Genomic DNA, 20394 nt, shown 5'->3' on the forward strand with positions numbered 1-20394 from the left:
TTGTTAAAAATCAATTAGCCACTGAGGTATGGGTTTACTTTTAGACTCTTATTTCTCTTCCATTGGTCAGTATGTCTGTCTATGCCAGTGAGTGCTGTGTGCTGTTGCTTCAGTTGTGTCCGACTCTTTGTGGCCCCATGGACTGTAGCCCACCAGGCTCCTCTGTCCTTGGGATTCTCCAGGCAAGAATACTATTTGCCATGCCCTCCTCCAGGGGATCTTCCCAACCCGGAGATCGAGCCCATGTCTTATGTCTCCTGCATTGCAGGTGGGTTCTTTACCACTCATGCCACCTGGGAAGCCATGTCTTGATTACTGTAGCTTTGTAATAAATTTTAAATCTGGATATATGAGTCCTTCAGCTTTGTCTACTTTCTCAAGATTGTTTTGACCATTTGGGGTCCCTTGCATTCCCATTTGAAATTTAGGGTCAACTTGTCAGTTATGCAAGTTGGAATTTTAATAGGGATTGCATTGAATATGTAGATCAATTTGGAAAGTGTTGCCACCTTAACAATATTAAGTCGTCCAATCCATGATGTCTTTTCATTTACTTAGATCTTCTTTAACTTCTTTCAATAGTATGTTATTGTTTTCCACTTAAAAGTCTTAGACTTCTTTGGTTGAATTAATTCCTGAGTATTTTATTCTTTGTGATTCTATTGTACATGGAGTTGTTTTTCTAATTTCATTTTCAGATTGTTCATTGTTAATGTATAGAAATATGATTGATTTTTGAATATTGATCTTGTATCTTCTGGTTTTGCTCAAGTCATTTACTAGCGCTAACAAGTTCTTCTGAATTCTTTCAGGTTTTCTCTGTATAAGGTTATGCCATCTGCATTCAGAGGTTGTTTTCTTTCTTACTCTCCAATCTGAAAGCCTTTTCTTCTTTCCATGCCTAATTGCCCTGACTTAAACCTCTAGAACATTATTGAGTAGAGTGGCAAGAGCATGCATTCTTTCCTTGTTCCTGATCTTAGAAAGCATCATCTTTGCTCGCTGAAAATGGCAGTGGTGGTTTTTACATCAGTGCCTCCCCTTTATCAGGTGGATGATGTTGCCGCCTATTCCTAATCTGTTGACCGTTTGTGTTGTGAAAGGGTATTGAGATTGTCAGATACTTTTCCTGCTCCCTTGATTTTGCAGATGAAGTGGCAGGTCCATCTCCCTTCCTTACATGTATATGGCTGCATGTGTTACCCTTCTCCCAGACTTTCCATCCTGACTGTGCCCAGCTGGCAGTTCCACTGCGCATGTGGCACTGTGGTTTAAGTGCAGCTCGTAGTCAGCATCCCAGGAGAGTCGCCCTCCTACCTTTCTCCTTACCCTCTGTCCTGGCAGTGCCAGCCTTGTGAAGACTGAGGGCCAAGACCTTCCTGGTCATTTTCCTCGGAGATATCAAGGAGTATTGTCTGCTTTCTGTAACAGTGTTGTTGTCAGCTGTTCCCCAGCTCCTGGTGCACATGCATAAAAAGACAGCTGCTCTCGTAACCGCCCTGACCCCATTTGTACATACAGATCCTTCTTTATGGGCCTGGTACAGGCATACAAAGAGCTGTTGATGCCACCGGATGGCTCCCAATGCCCTCCAGCCCTGCCCCGCCTACCCACCCCCTCACCACCCCAGGACCTCTCCAACCGGTCTGCCTGCCTCAAGCCTATTGCTTCCTTGGGAATGCATGCTCTTGGCTTCTCCAGAACTGACCCGTGGTCATCCCAGGTCATCCCAGCTCCCATGTGGGCTGCTTGTGAGGTTGCCTCCCTTGACCTCCTGTTGGTAGCTGCATAGGTGGTGCAGTGGTAAAGAATCTGCCTGCCCATGCGGGAGACCCAAGAGATATGGGTTTGATCCCTGGGTTGGGAAGATTCCCTGGAGGAGGAAAGGGCAACCTGCTCCAGTATTCTTGCCTGGAAATTTTCCATAGACAGAGGAGCCTGGCAGCCTATAGTACATGGGGTTGCAAAGAGTCGAACATGACCTTTTGAGCATGTACACACTTAGAGTGAATGAGAGCTTCCCAGGTGGCTCGATGGTAAAAAAATCTGCCTGCCAGTGCAGGAGACACAGGAGAAGTGGGTTAGATCCCTAGGTCAGGAAGGTCCCTTGGAGAAGGAAAGAACAACCCACTCCAGTATTCTTGGCTAGGAAATCCCATGGACAGAGGAGACTGGCAGGCTACAGTCCATGGGGTTGTTGTAAAAGAGTTGTACACGACTCAGCAACAACTCAGAACAACAGATTGAATGGATGGCCATACTAATTTAAGCAGGAGAAGGACTCGGCAGCCTTTCAAGTGGCCAAAATTAATTCTAGTCAAATCGATTTCGGGGATCAGCTCTGTTACAGTGAATCGTGTGGAAGCCCATTGGGTGGCTGAGCTGTCATCTCACCAGCATGCCCTGTGGTGGGCCTCACACAGAGACTCCATCCTGCGTGCTCCCCACTCACGTTGCCTTAATGACTGCTTCTAAAGTGCCAAGTCTTCTTGTCAGTGTCACTTGGGAGGCTTATTTTCTGCATCATTGATATAGCCTCGAAGTCCAGGCCAGGAATGTGTTGGGTTGACCAAAAAGTTCATTCGGGTTTCTCTGTAACAGGCTATGGGAAAACCCGAAGGAACTTTTTGGCCAGGTCAGTATGTGGAACGGGATCCTGCTAAAAGTGGAATCTGAGCCTGTCACTCCTGTGATCAAAACCTTCCAAATACCTATCCTTCACACTCGAATGAAAAGCCTCCTGCCCGAAATGAATGATCTGACCTCCTCTGAGCTCTGAGCTCTGAGCTCCCTGGTGGTAAGGCCCTGCCTGTCCTATTCAAAATCCCAGGTATTCTTTCTCCCCCTGCTATACCCTAGCTGTTCCTTCCCTGCTTTATTTTCCTCCAGAATGTGGATCCGCTTGGGACTGGAGCCTCTGTTGAGGGTGGCAACTGTTTTATTCACTACTCCCCCCAGCGCCTGGTTCATAGTAAGCACTCAACATATAATTGCTGAATGAATGAACAGATCGTAACTGTATTCTACACATTCACAATGCTAAGGCTAAGAGAGCATAACCATTTGCCCCACAACTCATGACCAGTATGGTGGAGTGGACACTGGGACACCCCCAGAGTCTCAAAGCTTCAGCTGCAGCTCGCTTCTCAGTCAGATACTTGGGCCTCCTCTGTGAAGCTCTTTTGAGGGAAAGCTCTGAATTCTTAGTCTTCACATCCTTTCCTCCTTGGCGCCAGAAAGTCAACGCTATTCTGCAGGAGGATCTTAACTGATTGTATGAGACAGTTGTCACGTGCTTTGATGTGGTCTGAAAATGGGAGAAGGATGCTTCCGATGAGCGTTCCTGGACCTTTGCCCCGGTCCTGGGGCTGACATGTCAGGGCTGCCTTTGCCTCCCTCAATCCTGCTGTCCTTCTTTTCTTTTTTTTTTTTAAACCACATACAAATTTAAATCTTTCTCTGCTGTGAGCCCACAGCCATTTATTTTCCTTTTCTTCCCTTGGTCTATTCAGGAACTTAATTTTCAGGTCAGGGGGTTATGCACTCTAAGAAGTGAGGTTCTTAGTGGTGTGTGTTTGTTTCTAATCCTGTTGTTGTTCACTTGCTCAGTCATATCCGACTCTGTGACCCCTGGACTGCAGCACACCAGGCTTCCCTGTCCTTCACTGTCTCCCAGAGTTTGCTCAAACTCATGTCCATTGAGTCAGTGATGCTATCCAACTATCTCATCCTCTGTCACCCTCTTTTCCTGCCCTCAATCTTTCCATGCATCAGGGTCGTTTCCAATGAGCTGGGTCTTCATATCAGGTGGCCAAAGTTTTGGAGCTTCAGCATCAGTCCTTCCAATGAATTCAGGGTTGATTTCCTTTAGGACTGACTGGTTTGATCCTTTTGGTGTCCAAGGGACTCTCAAGAGTCTTCTCCAGCACCACAGTTTGAAAGCTTCATTTCTTCAGTGCTTAGCCTTCTTTATGGTCCAGCTCTCACATGCTGTACATTATACATAAATCACATAAGCAGAAAAGTAAAATCTGAGATCAGGTTGTCCCACAGACAAGAAACTGTCCCTTTGTTGGTGGTGGTGGTGGTGGTTTTTTTTTTTTTTTTCTGCTTTACCTACAGCTCATCAGAATGGAGTTGTCTGCCTTTTAGGATTAAGAAAGACAAGTGGACCTAAAAGGAAACATCTCAGCTTTTCTTCCTTCCATCAGCTTTGTCTTCTTTTTCTTTCCAGGTCGTGTCCACATTGCTCATCAACATAATCCCAGAGGACCATATCCCCCTGAACTTGTCAGGAAAGGCGAAGATCGGTGGAAAGGCCTGGGTGAAGGAGTCTCCTCGGCTCGTTCCCGGCTTTAACCCCGACTCCATGTGCGAGTCCCAGGTATGGCTGCCCAGCTGTGTGCATTGGAGATTTCCAGTCCCAGGTTTAGGCGGCTTGATTTAAAACCAAGACAGAGAAGTGGAGGCACATGTATAGAAAGAGGAGTCGTGCCTTGAAGGAAAGAGTTGTACCGAGCTGTGTAGAGTCAACCACTAGCATTCCTTTTCAGATTTATATTTTTTATTTTTATTTATTTGGCTGTAGGCTGTACTAGGTCTTAGTTGTGGCAAGTGGGATCTTTAGTTGCAGCATGTGAACTCTTAGTTGCGGCATCCGGGATCTAGTTCCTTGACCTAGGCATTGAACCTGAGATCCCTGCATTGGGAGCTCAGACTCTTAGCCACCAGACCACCAGGGAAATCCCCGACCATTAGCACTTGGCTCTTATGTAAAGCCCATAACCAGCTTGGGAAGGCTCTTCCAGCAGAAGGCCTCAAACTTGACTCTGCAAAGCTTGGAAAGGCAGACCCTGAGACCTGTGAGTGGCTGGCTATCATCACCCTGTGCTGAGGTTTCACACCTCCCAGCTCCATGCCTAGGAACCAGGCCTCAGCAGCAGCTCCAGGACAACCAAACCCTGGGGACACAGCGCTGTTGCAGGAGAGTGAGACTGTGACCCCACATTGAAGATTTTCAGGGCCTCATGTGCTCTTTCTGGGGAAGTATCTCCAGGGCCCCTGCTCACAAGGGCTTTGTTGCAGGGTCTAACACACATGCCATTCATAATAGAACCCAAGCTGCCCCTTTTCTTTCCCTTCGTAGATCATACGCTTAATGTGTGCAGCACTTTTCTTTAAATTAGAAATCCTTTAAACTAGAAATTTAAATTTAGTTTTAAATTTAAATTCAAACTAGAAATTCTTTAAATTAGCTTCTAATGCTTGAAACAAGCTTTAAGAAAGTACAAATTCAGTGCTTAAAGCGTATTAGAAAGGTTCTGTGTTTCTTACTCCCAAGGTTCCAGGGAGGAAGTACCTAGGCCAAGGTCACAGTTATGAAATTTAGACTCAAAATGCACTCCTTTCCAGTCACAAAGTTTTTATCAAGGATACATGACCCCAAGTCAGAATGGATGGGTGATGGGAGTGGGGCACGTAGGAACACACTGAACTGTCTATAGTTGGGGAGGGGGTGTAGTCCCCGAAAAAGAATTTTGTTTAATGTTCTTTTTTTTATGCTATTTATTTTTGGCTGTGCTGGGTCTTCGTTGCTACGTGGGCTTTTTTCTCTAGTTGCGGAGAGCCTGGAGGCTACGCTCCAGCTGTGGTGCACAGGCTTCTCACTGCAGTGGCTCCTTTTTTTGGGCAGCACAGGCCTCAGCAGTTGTGGCTCCTGGGCTTTAGAGTACAGGCTCAGTACTTATGGCTCACAGACTTAGTTGCTCCAAGGCATGTGGGATATTCCCAGATCAGGGATTGAACCCACGTCTCCTGCATTGGCGGATGAATTCTTTACCACTGAGCTACCAGGGAAGCCCTGAATGTTGTTCTCTGTGTGCTCACCTGCTTTATCCCCTTCTTTGCATCAAGAATTTGAGGCAGTTGAGGGTTATAAGGTTAGTAAGACATGGAGTGAGGGAGGCTCCCCCCACCCAGTGCCAGTGGCCATCCGTCCGCAGGTGATCATCAGAGCAGGGGAACTGCTGTGCGGGGTGCTGGACAAGGCGCACTACGGAAGCTCCGCCTACGGCCTGGTCCACTGCTGCTACGAGATCTACGGTGGGGAGACCAGCGGCAGGGTTCTCACCTGCCTGGCCCGCCTCTTCACCGCCTACCTGCAGCTCTACAGAGGCTTCACCTTGGGTGAGTGAGGCAGGTGGCTCTGGGGCCCCACCCTGCTCAGTCCGCTTCTGCAGCCAGCCCACCTGCCAGGGTGTCTCCCGGTTCCAGGGGAACAGCCGGGCTCCCTTCACGAGGGCATCTTCATGGGGCCTCCGGTGACACTGCACAGCCTGCTGCTTCTCCGTGTTTCCGCACCCCCCGACACACACCCATACCACCCTAGTCTCTTCATTTCTTCACACAGCACAGAGTGACGCCCTTCCCCATCTGCATTTCCATTCTGTCCCTTTATCAACACCTTTCCTTATGGTCTCCAGTGTCCTAGACTGATTTTTCTTCACACTCATACCTCCATTCTCTCCTGCAAGTGCCCTTCCAGAATCTTTCTGGCACTCTGTGCCCCACCTGGAGTCTTCCCTGTTGTCAGAACAGCCCACACCACCCGACACAGCGGGTTCTGTTGGAAACACCACGTTGGGGCTGACCTGTCAAGTGATTGTAAGACAGAAAGAGGAACTCTCTCCCTGGAAATGACAGCCCACTGTTTTAGGAAGTTGACTCTGATAAAGAAAACAAGGGGGCCGATATTTTCCGTGCCACGAGCTCATTCAGAGCAGTGTGTCTCTCGGTATTCACCGTGGAGTCCAAGCCCTTCTGCAGTTTCCCATGCATGAGGAATGGGTGTCAGGCCTTGCACTAAGCAGGACTCCCAGCAAGCATGGGAATCATCCCGCTGATGAGACTGAGTTCACGGACTGGCTCACATGCAGACAGGGAGCCAGTGGGTCTGCTGGAGTTTGCTCACTGGCCTGCAAGAAGGCCATCATAATTATAAAATTTATATTGTGGAAAAGTCAAAATAATCACAGACATGAAAATAATTAAAAATCACCCAGCATTCAACTGCCAGAGATAACACCAATATTGACTTGATATGTGTCTTTCTAGACTTTCCAAGTATAAACACTTTCTGGGAAAAAGGGGTTCCTACAGTAATACCTAGTGTTTTGTGATCTGTTCCCCTCCACCATTTACAGATAATGTTTTATAAATGTCCTTCTGTAAGCAAATATAAACTGACTTCCTCAGGTCCGTGGCTATAAACTATTCTGCTTTTGTAGATGTACCATGGTTAATTTTACCAGTTCCTATTATTAGGTTCCTGGTTCTCACAGTATTTCTCAGATGAGCTTCCTTGAACAAATGCCTTTAAAAATGGAAAGTAGATGGACTTCCTTGGTGGCACAGTGGATAAGAATCCATCTGCCATTGCCGGAGACATGGGTTCGCTCCCTGGTCCAGGAAGATCCCACAGGCTGCAGAGCAAGTAAGCCTGTGTGCCACGACTACTGAAGCCTGCACGCCTAAAGCCTGTGCTGCACAAGAGGAGCCATCACAGTGAGAAGTCCATGTACGGCAACAAAGAGTAACCCCCACTCGCCACAACTAGAGAAGCCCGAGCAAAGCAATAAAGACCCAGCGCAGCCAAAAGTAAAAAAAAAAAAAAGTGGAGGAAGAATCCACACCCAGACCATGATGAGGACCAAATCTAACAAGCAGCTCTGCTCAGCACATGATCCGAGGAGAAACTGGCCAAAGTGCAAAGACTGTCTGGTGCCGAGACTGAGAGGGAGCAGGGCCAAGCTGGGTGTCAAGCTTGGAGGGAAGTCCAGGCTAGAGGAAGTGCCTTCAGCCCTCGCAGCCAGAGGTCACTGAAGGCACAGCAAGATGGCCTGGAGCCGACCCTGTGGAAGGGCCCATTGTCATGGTGTGGCTTGCTCACAGAGAGACAGATTCTTTTTCCTCCTCAAGTTCTTTAGAGGCACTCAGGCTTCCAGGACATTGTATGTGGGAGTCCCAGACATCTTAGCCCAGCTTTGCAACACTGCAGCCTTGAATTCCTTTCCTCCTGAGACCTTGGCTGAGGGACTGTTGAGGTCAGTAGCTCTCAAATGTAGACAGAAAATAGTTCATTGAAAAATGAACTGGGAAGACTTCCTGCCTAAGATGGGGAATTCCTTAGCCCTTTGAAGCCAGAGGACAGGCTTCATTGAAGTGGCCCAGGGACTCTTCCTTCCAGAGCAACAGAGAGGACCCCGCAATGGTTGTCCCTGTCAGCCAGGCTTGGATGTGTCTGTGCTTGCCCACGGATTCTCAAAGCTATACAGTGTGGTCCCTGCTGACATGTGATTTCTGGAAGTCAAAACGGGATGTCTGCCCCCTCCTCTTCTGTTTTCCTCAACCCCAGTTTTTCACCCAGAATGTCATCTTCACCTCTGTCCCATTCATCCAACATGTTTTTATTGAATGGAGGGCCTGTATCTGGTGGCCAAGTTTGGGACTTGGGCCTGGGTTGGCTTTCTACCTCCGTACCCATGGGCTCAAGTTTGAGCCTTAGCTTTGTCATTTGTAAGATGGTAAGCACTTAAGAGATGGTAGCAGTCTCTTTGAGGTGATGGGACTGTCCCCATCGTTATTCAGGTGCTTCCTGGGTGCCTGTTACCGTGCCCCATGCCCTGACCTCACCAAGTTCACAACCTGGTGAGAAGTCAGGCCTGGTTGCATCCAAACTGGTCTGTTTCACTTCACAGGAGTAGAAGACATTTTGGTCAAGCCGAAGGCGGATGTCAGGAGACATGGGATCATTGAAGACTCCACCCACTGTGGGCCCCGGGTGAGGAGGGCCTGGGGGCTACCGCCGGCAGCAGAGTCGGTCGGGCTCCAGCAAATGGGGCCCACACCTTCCTCCCTTGCCTGCAGCCTCCAATGTTTCCTCTTTTAATCCTAGGCCGTCAGGGCTGCGTTAAACCTGCCAGAGGCAGTGTCATGTGATGAAGTCCAAGGGAAGTGGCAGGATGCCCATCTGAGTAAAGATCAGAGGGATTTTAACATGATTGACTTGAAGTTCAAGGAGGAAGTGAACCATTACAGCAATGAAATTAACAAGGTTAGTCCAGCGGCATGTGCTCTTACCACCACCATTTGAATGCTGTTTTTTTTGGGTTTTTTTTCTAATTACATTTTGAGTCTCACTCTGGGCCTCTTGGAGCAATTTGACTGTTGAACAGCTGACTAGGTGAGACTCCAGATGGGGCGAGTAGAATTGATCACTTTGAAGAGCCAAGGGATTTGTACCCTCAGTTAGGGTCTGGAGAGGTCTTCCTTTGATTAATGCTGAGCATGAAGGCATTGCATTATTCTTTCTTTCTTTTATTTATTTATTTTTTCCCACACTACCTGGCTTGCGGGATCTTAGTTCCCCAACCAGGGACTGAACCCAGGTCCTCGGCAATGAAAGTGCCTAGTCCTAAGCACTGGACCGCCAGGGAATTCTGCACTAGTTGTCGTTTTAAATGTTTGTGTTTTAGGGTAACGGCCTTAAAGGGGACTGAAGAAAGTCTTTTCCAGGGGCCTCTGCAGGGTGGAGGGGCACAGTAAAGGATCAGCACCTCCAGTGCTGCGTGTGTAGGACAGCTGGGGTGAAGGCCCGTGTTTGAATCCTGGCTCTTCCATGGACTTGCTCTGAGATCTCCGGCCTTGTGTGATGTGAGCGGTCTGAGTGAGGTGTCCTCCCCTGGGGCAGGGATGGGAAGAGACCTGCCTCACGGATTTGCTGGCAGGATTCAGGAACTCATCTGCACAGTGTCCTGGGTGAGGTCTGACCGCCCTGCCAGTCCCCCAAAGCCCCGCAGCTGAGAAAGGAGAGGGGGCCCTATTCTTGTCCCAGAGCTGGGGCTCCCAGTCCTACAGCTTGAAGGAACCCACTGGCCCTCACCCCGGCCTCCTGGGCCTTGACACCCAACCTGAGGAGGAGAAAGGGAGGGAAGACCAAGCCTAGCCAAAGTCATGTTTGCTGACTCAGTTCTGATTGGCTGTCAGCAGACCTTTTTGGTACAGTTCTGTCCTTGCAAGGCGAGGTTTCTTCCAGCCTTCCAGCACTGCTCGAGAACGGGGAGGCTCAGCTTCCAGGGCTCACTGGGGATGCTGTGGGTGGGGCGTCATCTCAAGCGTCTCAGGATTACTTTATTTCTTTTCCTCTGTCTCTTCACGTCCACCTTGTCTCTCCTGTGTGAGGGTGGGTGTCTGCATCCCTAGGCAGAGGCTTAGATAAACTCAGAGCCACCCCCCACCTCTCCACAGCATCTCCCCAATCCACCTGGGGGCTTTGACTACTCTTTTGCCCCGGGAGCTGAGGCGAAGCGCCTGCTTGGCGCTTGGGCAGCATGTTGGCAGATATAAGTATGACACGGGCACTGGTCATCATGGCTGCTTGTCCGGCGCCAGGGCATGCTCTGATGGGTAAGTTCCCAAGAGCACCACCTTAGGTTTTATTTTTAATCGGCTGCATTTCAGCATCACGAACTAAAGATGCTGGCCCCTCTGCATCTGCCTTCCGGCTTCCCAGCAGAGGTGTCGAGAGCGTGGCAGCCCGGGCCATTCTTTAGACCTCTTTCCAGGGCTTCCAGCCAAAGGCTTAATGCCGACAAGACTTCTCCTTAACCTCAAATGGGATCTGGCACTGCTCTCCAGATTCATAGTCTAAGTGGGCTCCCGCATGTACCTTCTGAACCTAAGATTCCCAAGGAGGAGTCACTGACCGATGTGTGTGTTCCATCCGCAGGCATGCATGCCCTTCGGCCTACACAGACAGTTCCCAGAGAACAATCTGCAGATGATGGTACAGTCTGGAGCCAAAGGTTCAACAGTGAACACCATGCAGGTGTGAGCAAAGGCAGGCTGGCTGCTTGGCAGAAGGCTGGGGTGGTTGTAGGAGGCACTTTTCAGATTTGTTTCTGTTTTTGAAAGAATCCATGTTCCACATAAAGCATGGCAAATACTGCACAATACAGAAGTATATGTAGAAATCAGTACAGGAGCTAATCACTGTGAACACGCCAGTGTTGTAGACACATGGAGGTAAATATCCAGATAGTGTATCGTGTGTGTACATGTTAAGTCTCTTCAGTCGTGTCTGATTCTTCACGACTCCATGGACTGTAACCCACAAGGCTTCTCTGTCCATGGGATTCTCCAGGCAAGAATATTGGAGTGGGTTGCCATTTCCTTCTCCATAGTGTTTCATATAAATACCTATTATAAATTTAGATACTGTATGGTTATATATTTTCATGTTGCAGTGCTATCACAATGATTTCACAAATCTTAGCAACTTTTTAAAAAATTTGATGACCTTGAGAGAGTCTTAAGGACCATCTCATTGTTTGGTGAGTATAGAACAGTAGGAATGGGCTTACAAGGCTTGAGGCCACCAGGAAGCCCTTTTGACTAAGTAGAATCCAGACACACTGTCCCCAAGAGCATCACTAGGCAGTTTCACTCTCTTTTGACCTGAGAATGTTCAGGATCACAATAAACTATATTTTCTGCTCGTCTCAGTTTCCCTGTTAGGGAGGTCCCTTTCAGGTATAACACGAGATTCTTCTGAAACATGGCTGCTTTTGCAAAGCACTATCTATTTCAACTGACCCCAAATGTGAAGATTCTAATCAGTCAGTGAAAGGAAGATACAGGTATTTTCCTGAAACATCAGCTTTCCTGGTTTATTAAGAAATGTAGGTTGACCTCCAGGAACTCCATTTCCATGCAGTTTTTCTTGAAGAGCAGGTGCTCCATCCCCTGCTGGGACAGAGCATCACTAAAGGCGTGTGTAGGTCTTCAGTCCCATCTGGGTTTCCCTTCTCCCAGATTTCGTGCCTGCTGGGCCAGATCGAATTGGAAGGTCGGAGACCCCCGCTCATGGCATCTGGCAAGTCGTTGCCCTGCTTCGAGCCTTATGAATTCACCCCCAGGGCTGGCGGCTTCGTGACTGGCAGGTTCCTCACTGGCATCAAGCCTCCGGTATGTCTTTTTTGGTTTTTCCTTTTGGCTTTCCTCCTCATTTCTGTGCTCAGAAGTAGAAAGCCTATGACCTTCACCAACAGCTTTAAGCAAAGATAGTCAAGAAATAAATGCCTCTACATCCTTGCTTACCTTGTAGATGGCGGGGGCCCCTGAGAACCATAAGAGCCACGTCACGTTCACCTTCAGAATGCCAGAGCCCAGTGTGGTACCTGGCACATCGTGGGTGCTCGGGTAGAATTGCTGATGAGTGGGAAGACGAATAAGATCAGTCCCAGCTCGACCTCTTCCTGCCTCGTGCCTTCTCTCAGCCGGTTCTTCCCTGCCTCTGAGGGCAGCTGGGGAAGGGGAAGCCCTCCCCAGAGTGCTCTCCATTGCCAAAAGGAGCATCACAGAGATTTATTTTACAAAGCTCCCCAAGAGAGCCTCACGGCTCTTCCTTGACTCTGGAGAAACTGACCAGTTGTGGCAAATGCCTAGTTTTTCCTCCATCAGCAATAGAACTCTCCCCTAAGAGAAAGGTTTTCTCCTCACACTTTGAGAAATGGTTTTTTGATTAGTGCTTTCTGTTGCCTAGTCCAGTGCATCTCTGCAAAGACTCCTCTTGTGGTCAGACAACAAGTCTAGGTTGTGAAGAGAACTGACCTTTTGTGTCAAGGCCATCGGCTATGCCCAGGGCTTCTCTCTTGGTCTCACACAGACTCTCCAGTGGTTGTCCATGGCCTCTGGCAAAGGGTAGTGGAGAGCTGATGTAGACCAGAGAGTTCTGAACGCTGGTTGCGACCCCTAAGTGAATCATGAAACCATGGTAAAAGATAGCAACTGGCTTTATGTGATGGAATAGAGTAGGGTGATAAAGAAGGCATCCGAGTGAGGGCTGGGGTCATTTCATAAAGTTCCATAGTTTTAGCTTGAATCATGTATCTTTATCCACACATGTGTGTGGATGTATGTACATGTTTGCCGATCGTTGTTACAAACACATGTCTCATTGTGGAAGTTTGGAAAACACTATGTGATGAGGCAGAAGTGCCGTTTCTGTTTGAAACGTGGAGTGTGGCGCTGAGGATGGACTCCTGAGCATGAGAACTGGCCCTGGTCCTCCACTTGTCCCTCTGCTCTCGGGCAGGATAAGACAGAGGTCACCCCAGGGGAGCGCAGATGTCCCTGGCATCATCAGAGCCAACGGAGCTGCTGGGGACATTGGCCTGAGCCGCCCTCCAGGAAGCAGCTCTCCTCACTGTGCCACCCCTGGGCCTTCCCGCTTCTCCCACAGGAGTTCTTCTTCCACTGCATGGCCGGCCGAGAGGGTCTGGTGGACACTGCTGTGAAGACCAGCCGTTCCGGATACCTCCAGAGGTAAAAAGCACCTGCCCTGCCACCTTCAGGTGGCTCAGCGTCCTGGGTCCACTCAAGCTCTGTCTCTTTTTCACATTTTCATTGCCAATTCGCTTAAGATCCCTTTGGGTGGGGGGGGGGGGAACTTCTGAAAAGTAATCCATGGGTGTTCTGAGACAGAAAATAGCCAGTTCTAGAGGATTGGTCTAGCGTGAACTCAGAGGTTTACAGGAAGGGCCCAGGTGTCAGCAGCTGTGCCCTTTCCCTGGGCAGGGCAGGCAGCCACAGCTGGAGGTTGGAGCGAGGGTCGCACAGGGGCACGGGAGCCAGCCTGTCCTGGGGCTTGCTTGGCTGTAGAACAGCAGTCCACCTTTCTGCCTCTGCCTTCCACCTGCCCTGTCAAATGCTGCTCCAGGAGGCACTGAGCCAAGGGTCTCTGTACAGGTGCATCATCAAACACCTGGAGGGGCTGGTTGTCCAATACGACCTGACAGTCCGCGACAGTGATGGCAGCGTGGTGCAGTTCCTGTACGGGGAGGACGGCCTGGACATCCCCAAGACACAGTTCCTGCAGCCTAAGCAGTTCCCCTTCCTCACCAGCAACTATGAGGTAGTGTGCCGCCTTCCGAAGCCTGGGGGTGGCGGGGTAGGGCCTGTGTGGTGGACCTCCCACCCTGAGCTTTGCCACCCAATCAGAGTGACCGCTGAAAACTAGAGTAGGGAGAATTTAAAAGCAACGCCCTGGAACGCCTGACATGGCAGATGCTTCGAACACCTGCACTGTTGGGGGCATTTACGGTCCTAAACTTGAGTGCACTGTGGCTGCTGTCTGCCTGCCTCCTCACTGCTGCCTGGGCACACAGGGACCCCTCTGCCCATTTTACAGCCAAGACAACCGAGTATCAGAGTTTAAGTGACGAGCTGGTGAGGAGCAGGGCTCATGTCTACACCCAGGCCCTCCGACTCACAAGCCCATGGTTTTCATTCCATGCCTTACTGGCCCAAGAGGGATCATCAGCATTGGCTGAGCAGTCCCCCAGGTTTTGCAGATTGGGAAACTGAAACTAACATGGCCTGTTCAAGGTCATGAGCAGGTGGTCAGATTGAAAGTTAAGGGCCAGCTCCTTTCCACCCTGGTGCCTGTCCCCTCCTCCTTTCTTCCCAGAAATACCCATGTTCTGGAAGGACTCTGAGTGTCAGGGTTTCTGCCCCATGACCTCAGCTCCTGAGATTGCCAGCTCCCGACTCTGGTTGGCACCGAGTGAGCCCCTGGTTAGCAGCAGGTACTCAGCCCCCCAAGGGGCATCGTGAGGGCTCCACACGGGCCACCTCCTGTGAGCTTGTGTGAGTTGTGTGCCATGGCCTTTGTGTTACACCCTCACCTCTTCTTTCTTGCTTGTGTGGTCTGTTTGTCTAGGTAATAATGAAATCAAAGCATCTCCATGAAGTTTTATCCAGAGCGGATCCCCAGAAAGCTCTCCGTCATTTCAGAGCCATCAAAAAATGGCACAGCAAGCATTCCAACACCCTCCTGAGGAAAGGCGCCTTCTTGAATTACTCCCAGAAAATTCAGGCAGCTGTGAAAGCCTTGAACCTTGAGGGCACAAACCAGAACGGCCGCAGCCCCGAGACTTACCAGGTGATGCTGGAGGAGGTGGGGGATCAGTGGGGTTGAGGGGATGAGGGGTTGTTTTCCTGGTGGAAGGTCCAGCCATGAAATCTAGCTTCATTCACTGTTGGCCAGGAAAAATGGCACTCAAATATCAATTTAAGGAGGGGAAATCTGTACAAAGAGGCCTCCCCAGTGGCTTAGAGGTCAAGTATCCACCTGTAGTGCAGGAGACTCAGGTTCAATCCCTGGGTCAGGATTCCTCCAGGAATCCCCTGGAGGAAGGCATGGCAACCCACTCCAGTATTCTTGCCTGGAGAATCCCAATGGACAGAGGAGCCTGGAAGGCTATACCGCATGGGGTCACAAAGAGTCAGACATGACTGAAGCGACTGAGCATGCGTTCATGCATCTTTACTAAGGTGTGGGCAGAGTTCCAGGCAGCTAACTAGGGCTGGTAAGTTGGGTTCCCCAGCCTCCCCGAGGACGTGAACAGTCATCAGGAGTGGAGAAGGTGGCCGTGGGCAGAGACCACGTGACAGGAGCCCTCAGTTGAGAGACTGGGGCTCAGAGACCCCTTAGGGTTGGGACTGGATGTCCAGCCTTCCTCTCCTCCCTCTTTCCCCTCTTCTTCTGCCATCTCCCACCTTCTAAGCATAGCTGAGCCAAGAGGCAGGGGAACACTTTGAAGCAGTTGCTATGGGACAGCTTCAGGGCATCGGGCATGTGAAAGCCTGGACAGGGGACAGACAGGGATCAGCACGATCACCTGGCTCATGGTGACTGTGTCCTCATGGGCCTGAGACAGCCCTGGTTTGCCTCTCATCCCAGGATGATTATTAATAATGTTGCATTTTATTCTACAAGAATTGCAGTTTGGAGAGTAGCTTATATGGTCGCCCTGCTTGTGCTTGAAGGGCCATAACGAATGGCTCCTAGAGTCGTGGTCACGCAGTGCGCCCTGGGATGGATTCGGTTCTCTGTCCTTCCAATGTCAAGATGACTTTCCTGTGCTGTCAGATTTCTGTCTCTTTCCCATGCTGTCATTTGAAGCAAGGGCCTTTGATCCTCCTCATCCTACTGGACACCCCAGGAAGAAAAGCCCATTCCTGGTGTTGTCCCACATAGCTGAGTCCTGTCCTTCCTTCCAGATGCTGAGGATGTGGGCTGAGTTAGACGAACAAAGCCGGAGGAAGTACCAGAAGAAGGCGGCTCCTTGTCCCGACCCCAGTCTGTCTGTCTGGCGCCCAGACATCTACTTCGCATCCGTGTCAGAAACATTTGAAAAGAAGATGGACGACTACAGCTGCGAGTGGGCAGCTCAGGCAGAGCGGAGTTACGAGAAATCGGGGCTTTCTCTCGACAGGTAATAACATTGACCTTTTGCACCTGCAGAGGGAGACTCTGTTTCTCTCAGGCCCTTCCCTGTCCACTCCGGCAGCCTCCTGGGTCTGAGACTCCAGTAGGAGGAAGGGAAGTGAAACAGAGGGCACCTTGCAAGCCCTGAGGGCTGTGGGACAGATGAGATCTTAGGCAGGAGTGCGTCCCCCACCTGAGCCAAGATGGAGGAGACTGCTCTGTGGGGAAGGAGACTCAACATAGTGACCGTTCTTTTGAGTGTGGGATGGTAGGCATGGCTCAGTGAGAGGCAGGGAATCTGGTCAGCAGCTGCCAACCCTGGGACCTGGCACAGGTCATCCTTTGCCCTTTGACACCACATCTTAGCCTTTTGTAAGGGGCTGGGTCTGATGATTCCACTGACCCTTTGAGCTTCAAGTTTCAAAGCTTCGAGGAGGAAGGACCACATGGAGTCCCCAGCTTGGACTTGTTCACAGAAAAATAAAACAGGGAAAAGAAATTAATTAATATGAAAAATAAAACTTTTGTCAGCTGTAAATTTAATATGGTGTAATGTGATATTGTTGCTCAAAGCTAATATAAATAACTATCATGATTAAAAGTAGAATGTTAAGGAATTAATGAACAGTTCCTTGATCATTGCTGTCTTTGACTGCTTTTGAAGTAGAGTTTGGGCTTCCCATTCCCAGGTGATGCAGTGGTAAAGAACCTGCCTGCCAATGCATTAGACACAGATTCGACCCCTGGATCAGGAAGATCCCCTGGAAAAGGAAATGGCAGCCGACTCCAGTATTCTTGCCTAGAAAATTCCTTGAACAGAAGAGCCTGGGAGGCTACAGTCCATGGGGTTGCAAAGAGTCAGATACGACTTAGTGACTAGTGACTTACCAAGACAAGTGGGAAGCCAGGCATGGACTAGCACTGAGGCAGAGTGAATTGAAAGGTGATATGTACCCCCAAGGAATGTCTGCTGGGGCACTGGTCTCAGAGCAGTCATCAGGGGGTCCTTCCCTCTCAATTCTCTTAGCCTGGCCTGCAGAGCTGGAGGCCTGAGATCACCTGCTGTAGCTTGGCTGCATGTCCTGCACCTGATGAAACCCTGCCAGATATACAGGGAGTCTGAGGGTCCAGGGAGTGGGACTGCGACAGGGGGAGGAGCAAAGACAGATTCTTGGGTGGAGGACCTGGAGTGGAGGGACAGCTGTCACTTTTTACGCCTTAAACTGATTGCTCCAGCCAGGCCTCAGAGGTATGAAGATGGAGTACTAAATCACAGCAGGTTGTGGTTTAGCTGCCAGCTGGGTTTTCCCTGAAAAAGCAAGGCCCTGATTCCCTTTCACCTTCCTCCCTGCCGCTCAGGATGCTGCCATTTACTTTCAGAAGGACCACGTGGGTCCTCCCTCCAACTGTGCTGCATCAGGAGTGGTGCAGGCTTAGCCCCCGGGAGCATCACTTGGGTTCGGTGGGCCGAGATGGGGAGGCAAGTGTGCTTCCGTGACTCTCACAGAGGCTCTGTTAGCAAGCCCCAAGCTCTGGGGGCAACCCCAACGTATTCGAAGGTTTTTTCTGTCAGGAATACTGATATGCACTCAAACCTCACTGGTTTGAAGTAGTTGGGAGAGAATACACATCAGGTTAGCGAAAAGTCTGATTTTTATTAATAAAAAGAACTTGCGTAGAAATGTAGTTTTATTACTTTCCTCTGTACTCACACATAAGGTCCATTTAGTCTTGATTTACTGAGTCAATTCCTTGTCCTGTGTGCTGGGGTCACACAGTGTTTCTGTAGCTGTTCTAAAAATAGGAAAAAGGGTTATTAGTAAGTTACAAAGGTTACAAAATCATATAGCACGCATAGTTCCAAAGTGGCCCATAGCCACTCGCACTAATTAAGAAGATAAGTGCCCTATTCCCGCCTCCCCGACCAGATCCCCTTGCTTGTTCCGTGAACCTCTCCCTAGTTTCTACAGAGGGAGGTTTCAGCCCTCTCCAAGCTGTCATAGCCAGTGGGGAATAAAGAATTAGCCAAGGGAAATGTGAACAGTGAGTTCACAGGTTCCATGGCATTCTCTGGGTAGACGTGAGCAGTCTGAACGTGGACACCCAGCGCTTCAGCCACCCAGCTGGGCTTTGTGCTGCGTCATTTAGGACATTTCAGGGTCATTGGCAGGAACTGAAGGCTTAGAAGGACCATTTGCCTGGTAAAACAAGCCCAGAAGGAGGACGAGGCATCAGGTGCATGCACCCTGCTCACAGGGTCTGTCGTCAGCTCGTGACAGGCAGGTGGTGTCTGTATCTCTGACCCCTGATGTCCCCCCACCCTGTTTCCAGTTTGAGGACTCTGCTGCAGCTCAAGTGGCAGCGCTCTCTATGCGACCCGGGTGAGGCCGTGGGCCTGCTGGCCGCCCAGAGCATCGGGGAGCCCTCCACACAGATGACGCTCAACACCTTCCACTTTGCCGGCAGAGGCGAGATGAATGTCACCCTGGGCATTCCGAGGTGGGCTTCAAGGGTACACAGGCAGGGTCTGTCCAAGCCTGCTCCTGGGAAGGAGGGGATTTCATTAGAGTGTGAAAGTGTGTGTGTGTGTGTATGAGTGAGAGTGTGTGTGTATGAATGTGTGTGTGAGTGTGTATGAATGTGAATGTATGTATGAATGTATGAGTGTGTGGGTGAGGGTGTGTGTGAGTATGAATATGAGAGTGTGGGTGTGTGTGTATATGAAGTTTTGAGAGTATGTGTTTGTGAAAGAGACAGGGTCATCAAAGCGGGGGTCAGGGTTGGAATTTCCGGAGCCCAACTGGTTTCTGCACTTGGATCCATGCCCAGGCTTCTCAGCATCTCCATTTAGCTCTCCACCAACTCCTGGATCCCAGTTTCCTGGAATGCTTGTGAAACTGCAGGCTCCCAGGGTCAGGCCATCTGGTTGCCTGGCTCTGGGGGTACCACTCACCTAGAACAGAATCCAGAGGGACCCTGGCTCTTCAGGTCAAAGTGTGCACCCTGCAGGATGATGGCTGCTGGGTGAGAGGAGAGAACGGAGATCACGCTCACCTGCCTGGCCTGGCCGCTTTCTAGCTGAGTGACTCAGGCTCCTCAGCTTTCTCAGCCTTGGGGTTTGTGGGGAGGAGGAGGGCAGGGGCCGCAGGGCAGTCTGGCCAGGCTGGCTCACTGAGCCGTGGCTGAGGCCTGGCTGTGGTCCTTGTGCCTAGTAGGAGCGCTGCAGACACTGGTTCCCTTCCTTGCATCTCTCGTTTGTTCGGTAAGCCCTTAGTAAGCACTGTAAGTGAGGCATAGGTGACAGGGAGCAAGAAGACACAGCCCTGTCCTTGAGGAGCCCATGCTTCAGTGGAGGAAGCTGACTGCAGAGTCCCTTGCTGTCACATACAGGGCCAGAGCAGGGACACCCTGATCAGCTTATTTCCTCCTCAAGATCCTAAGGTCCCTTGCAGATCCTGAAAGAACTCCAGCATGTTAATGAGAAAGACTTTGCAAAATAGAGACTCCAGGTGCTGCTTTGGCTCAGATGTGCCCTTGTTCCATGACAGGTTGCGGGAGATCCTCATGGTGGCCAGTTCCAACATCAAGACGCCGATGATGAGTGTACCTGTGTTCAATACCAAGAAAGCACTGAAGAAAGTGAAAAGCCTGAAGAAGCAACTCACCAGAGTGTGTCTCGGGGAGGTAATGATCTCCCTCAGACCCGGCTGCAGGCGTTTTCCTGTGTCTCCATCCATCCTCCCATCCAGGAAGAAGGGCCTTTGTCAGCTCTTCTGACTCTGGGCTCAGACTTCACCAGTGAGAGAGGCAGGCTTCCTCTGCCAGGTGCTGAGCAGGGGTGGGTCAGGAAGCTTTAAAAGTAACCACTGGTTCTGCAGCACTCTTATGTGCCTTACAAATAAAGATACTTTCTTGATTAACTTACCAGCCCTACTGGAGCCCTCCCCCTGCAGCCTCAGGCCCTTCTCAGGAGGTGTGACCTACAGGGCGGGGGTCCCTCTCCCTACCCTGAGAGGGATCTACATTAGTAGCGCTCATTTTAAACTTTGGCTCATGGTCCCAGC

At 50.1% G+C, this 20394-nt stretch overlaps 1 protein-coding gene and 1 non-coding gene across 2 annotated transcripts in view; both read left to right on the forward strand.

Moving 5' to 3' along the window:
• POLR1A (RNA polymerase I subunit A) overlaps positions 1 to 20394 on the forward strand; it is an 84228-nt gene that overhangs the window by 51770 nt on the left and 12064 nt on the right. The window contains exons 15-26 of the mRNA NM_001192876.2: positions 4235 to 4384; positions 6003 to 6186; positions 8757 to 8839; positions 8954 to 9112; positions 10787 to 10885; positions 11872 to 12024; positions 13301 to 13383; positions 13807 to 13972; positions 14780 to 15001; positions 16123 to 16337; positions 18662 to 18829; positions 19879 to 20014. Coding sequence (NP_001179805.1) covers positions 4235 to 4384; positions 6003 to 6186; positions 8757 to 8839; positions 8954 to 9112; positions 10787 to 10885; positions 11872 to 12024; positions 13301 to 13383; positions 13807 to 13972; positions 14780 to 15001; positions 16123 to 16337; positions 18662 to 18829; positions 19879 to 20014 — 1818 coding nt within the window. The remainder of the gene's footprint in view (positions 1 to 4234; positions 4385 to 6002; positions 6187 to 8756; positions 8840 to 8953; positions 9113 to 10786; positions 10886 to 11871; positions 12025 to 13300; positions 13384 to 13806; positions 13973 to 14779; positions 15002 to 16122; positions 16338 to 18661; positions 18830 to 19878; positions 20015 to 20394) is intronic.
• On the forward strand, positions 2572 to 2630 carry MIR2285AT-1 (microRNA mir-2285at-1). Its single transcript, NR_162236.1, has one exon. It is a non-coding gene; the product is annotated as a microRNA mir-2285at-1 (primary transcript).

This window comes from Bos taurus, chromosome 11, assembly GCF_002263795.3.
Source record: "Bos taurus isolate L1 Dominette 01449 registration number 42190680 breed Hereford chromosome 11, ARS-UCD2.0, whole genome shotgun sequence".
Lineage (NCBI taxonomy): Eukaryota > Metazoa > Chordata > Mammalia > Artiodactyla > Bovidae > Bos > Bos taurus.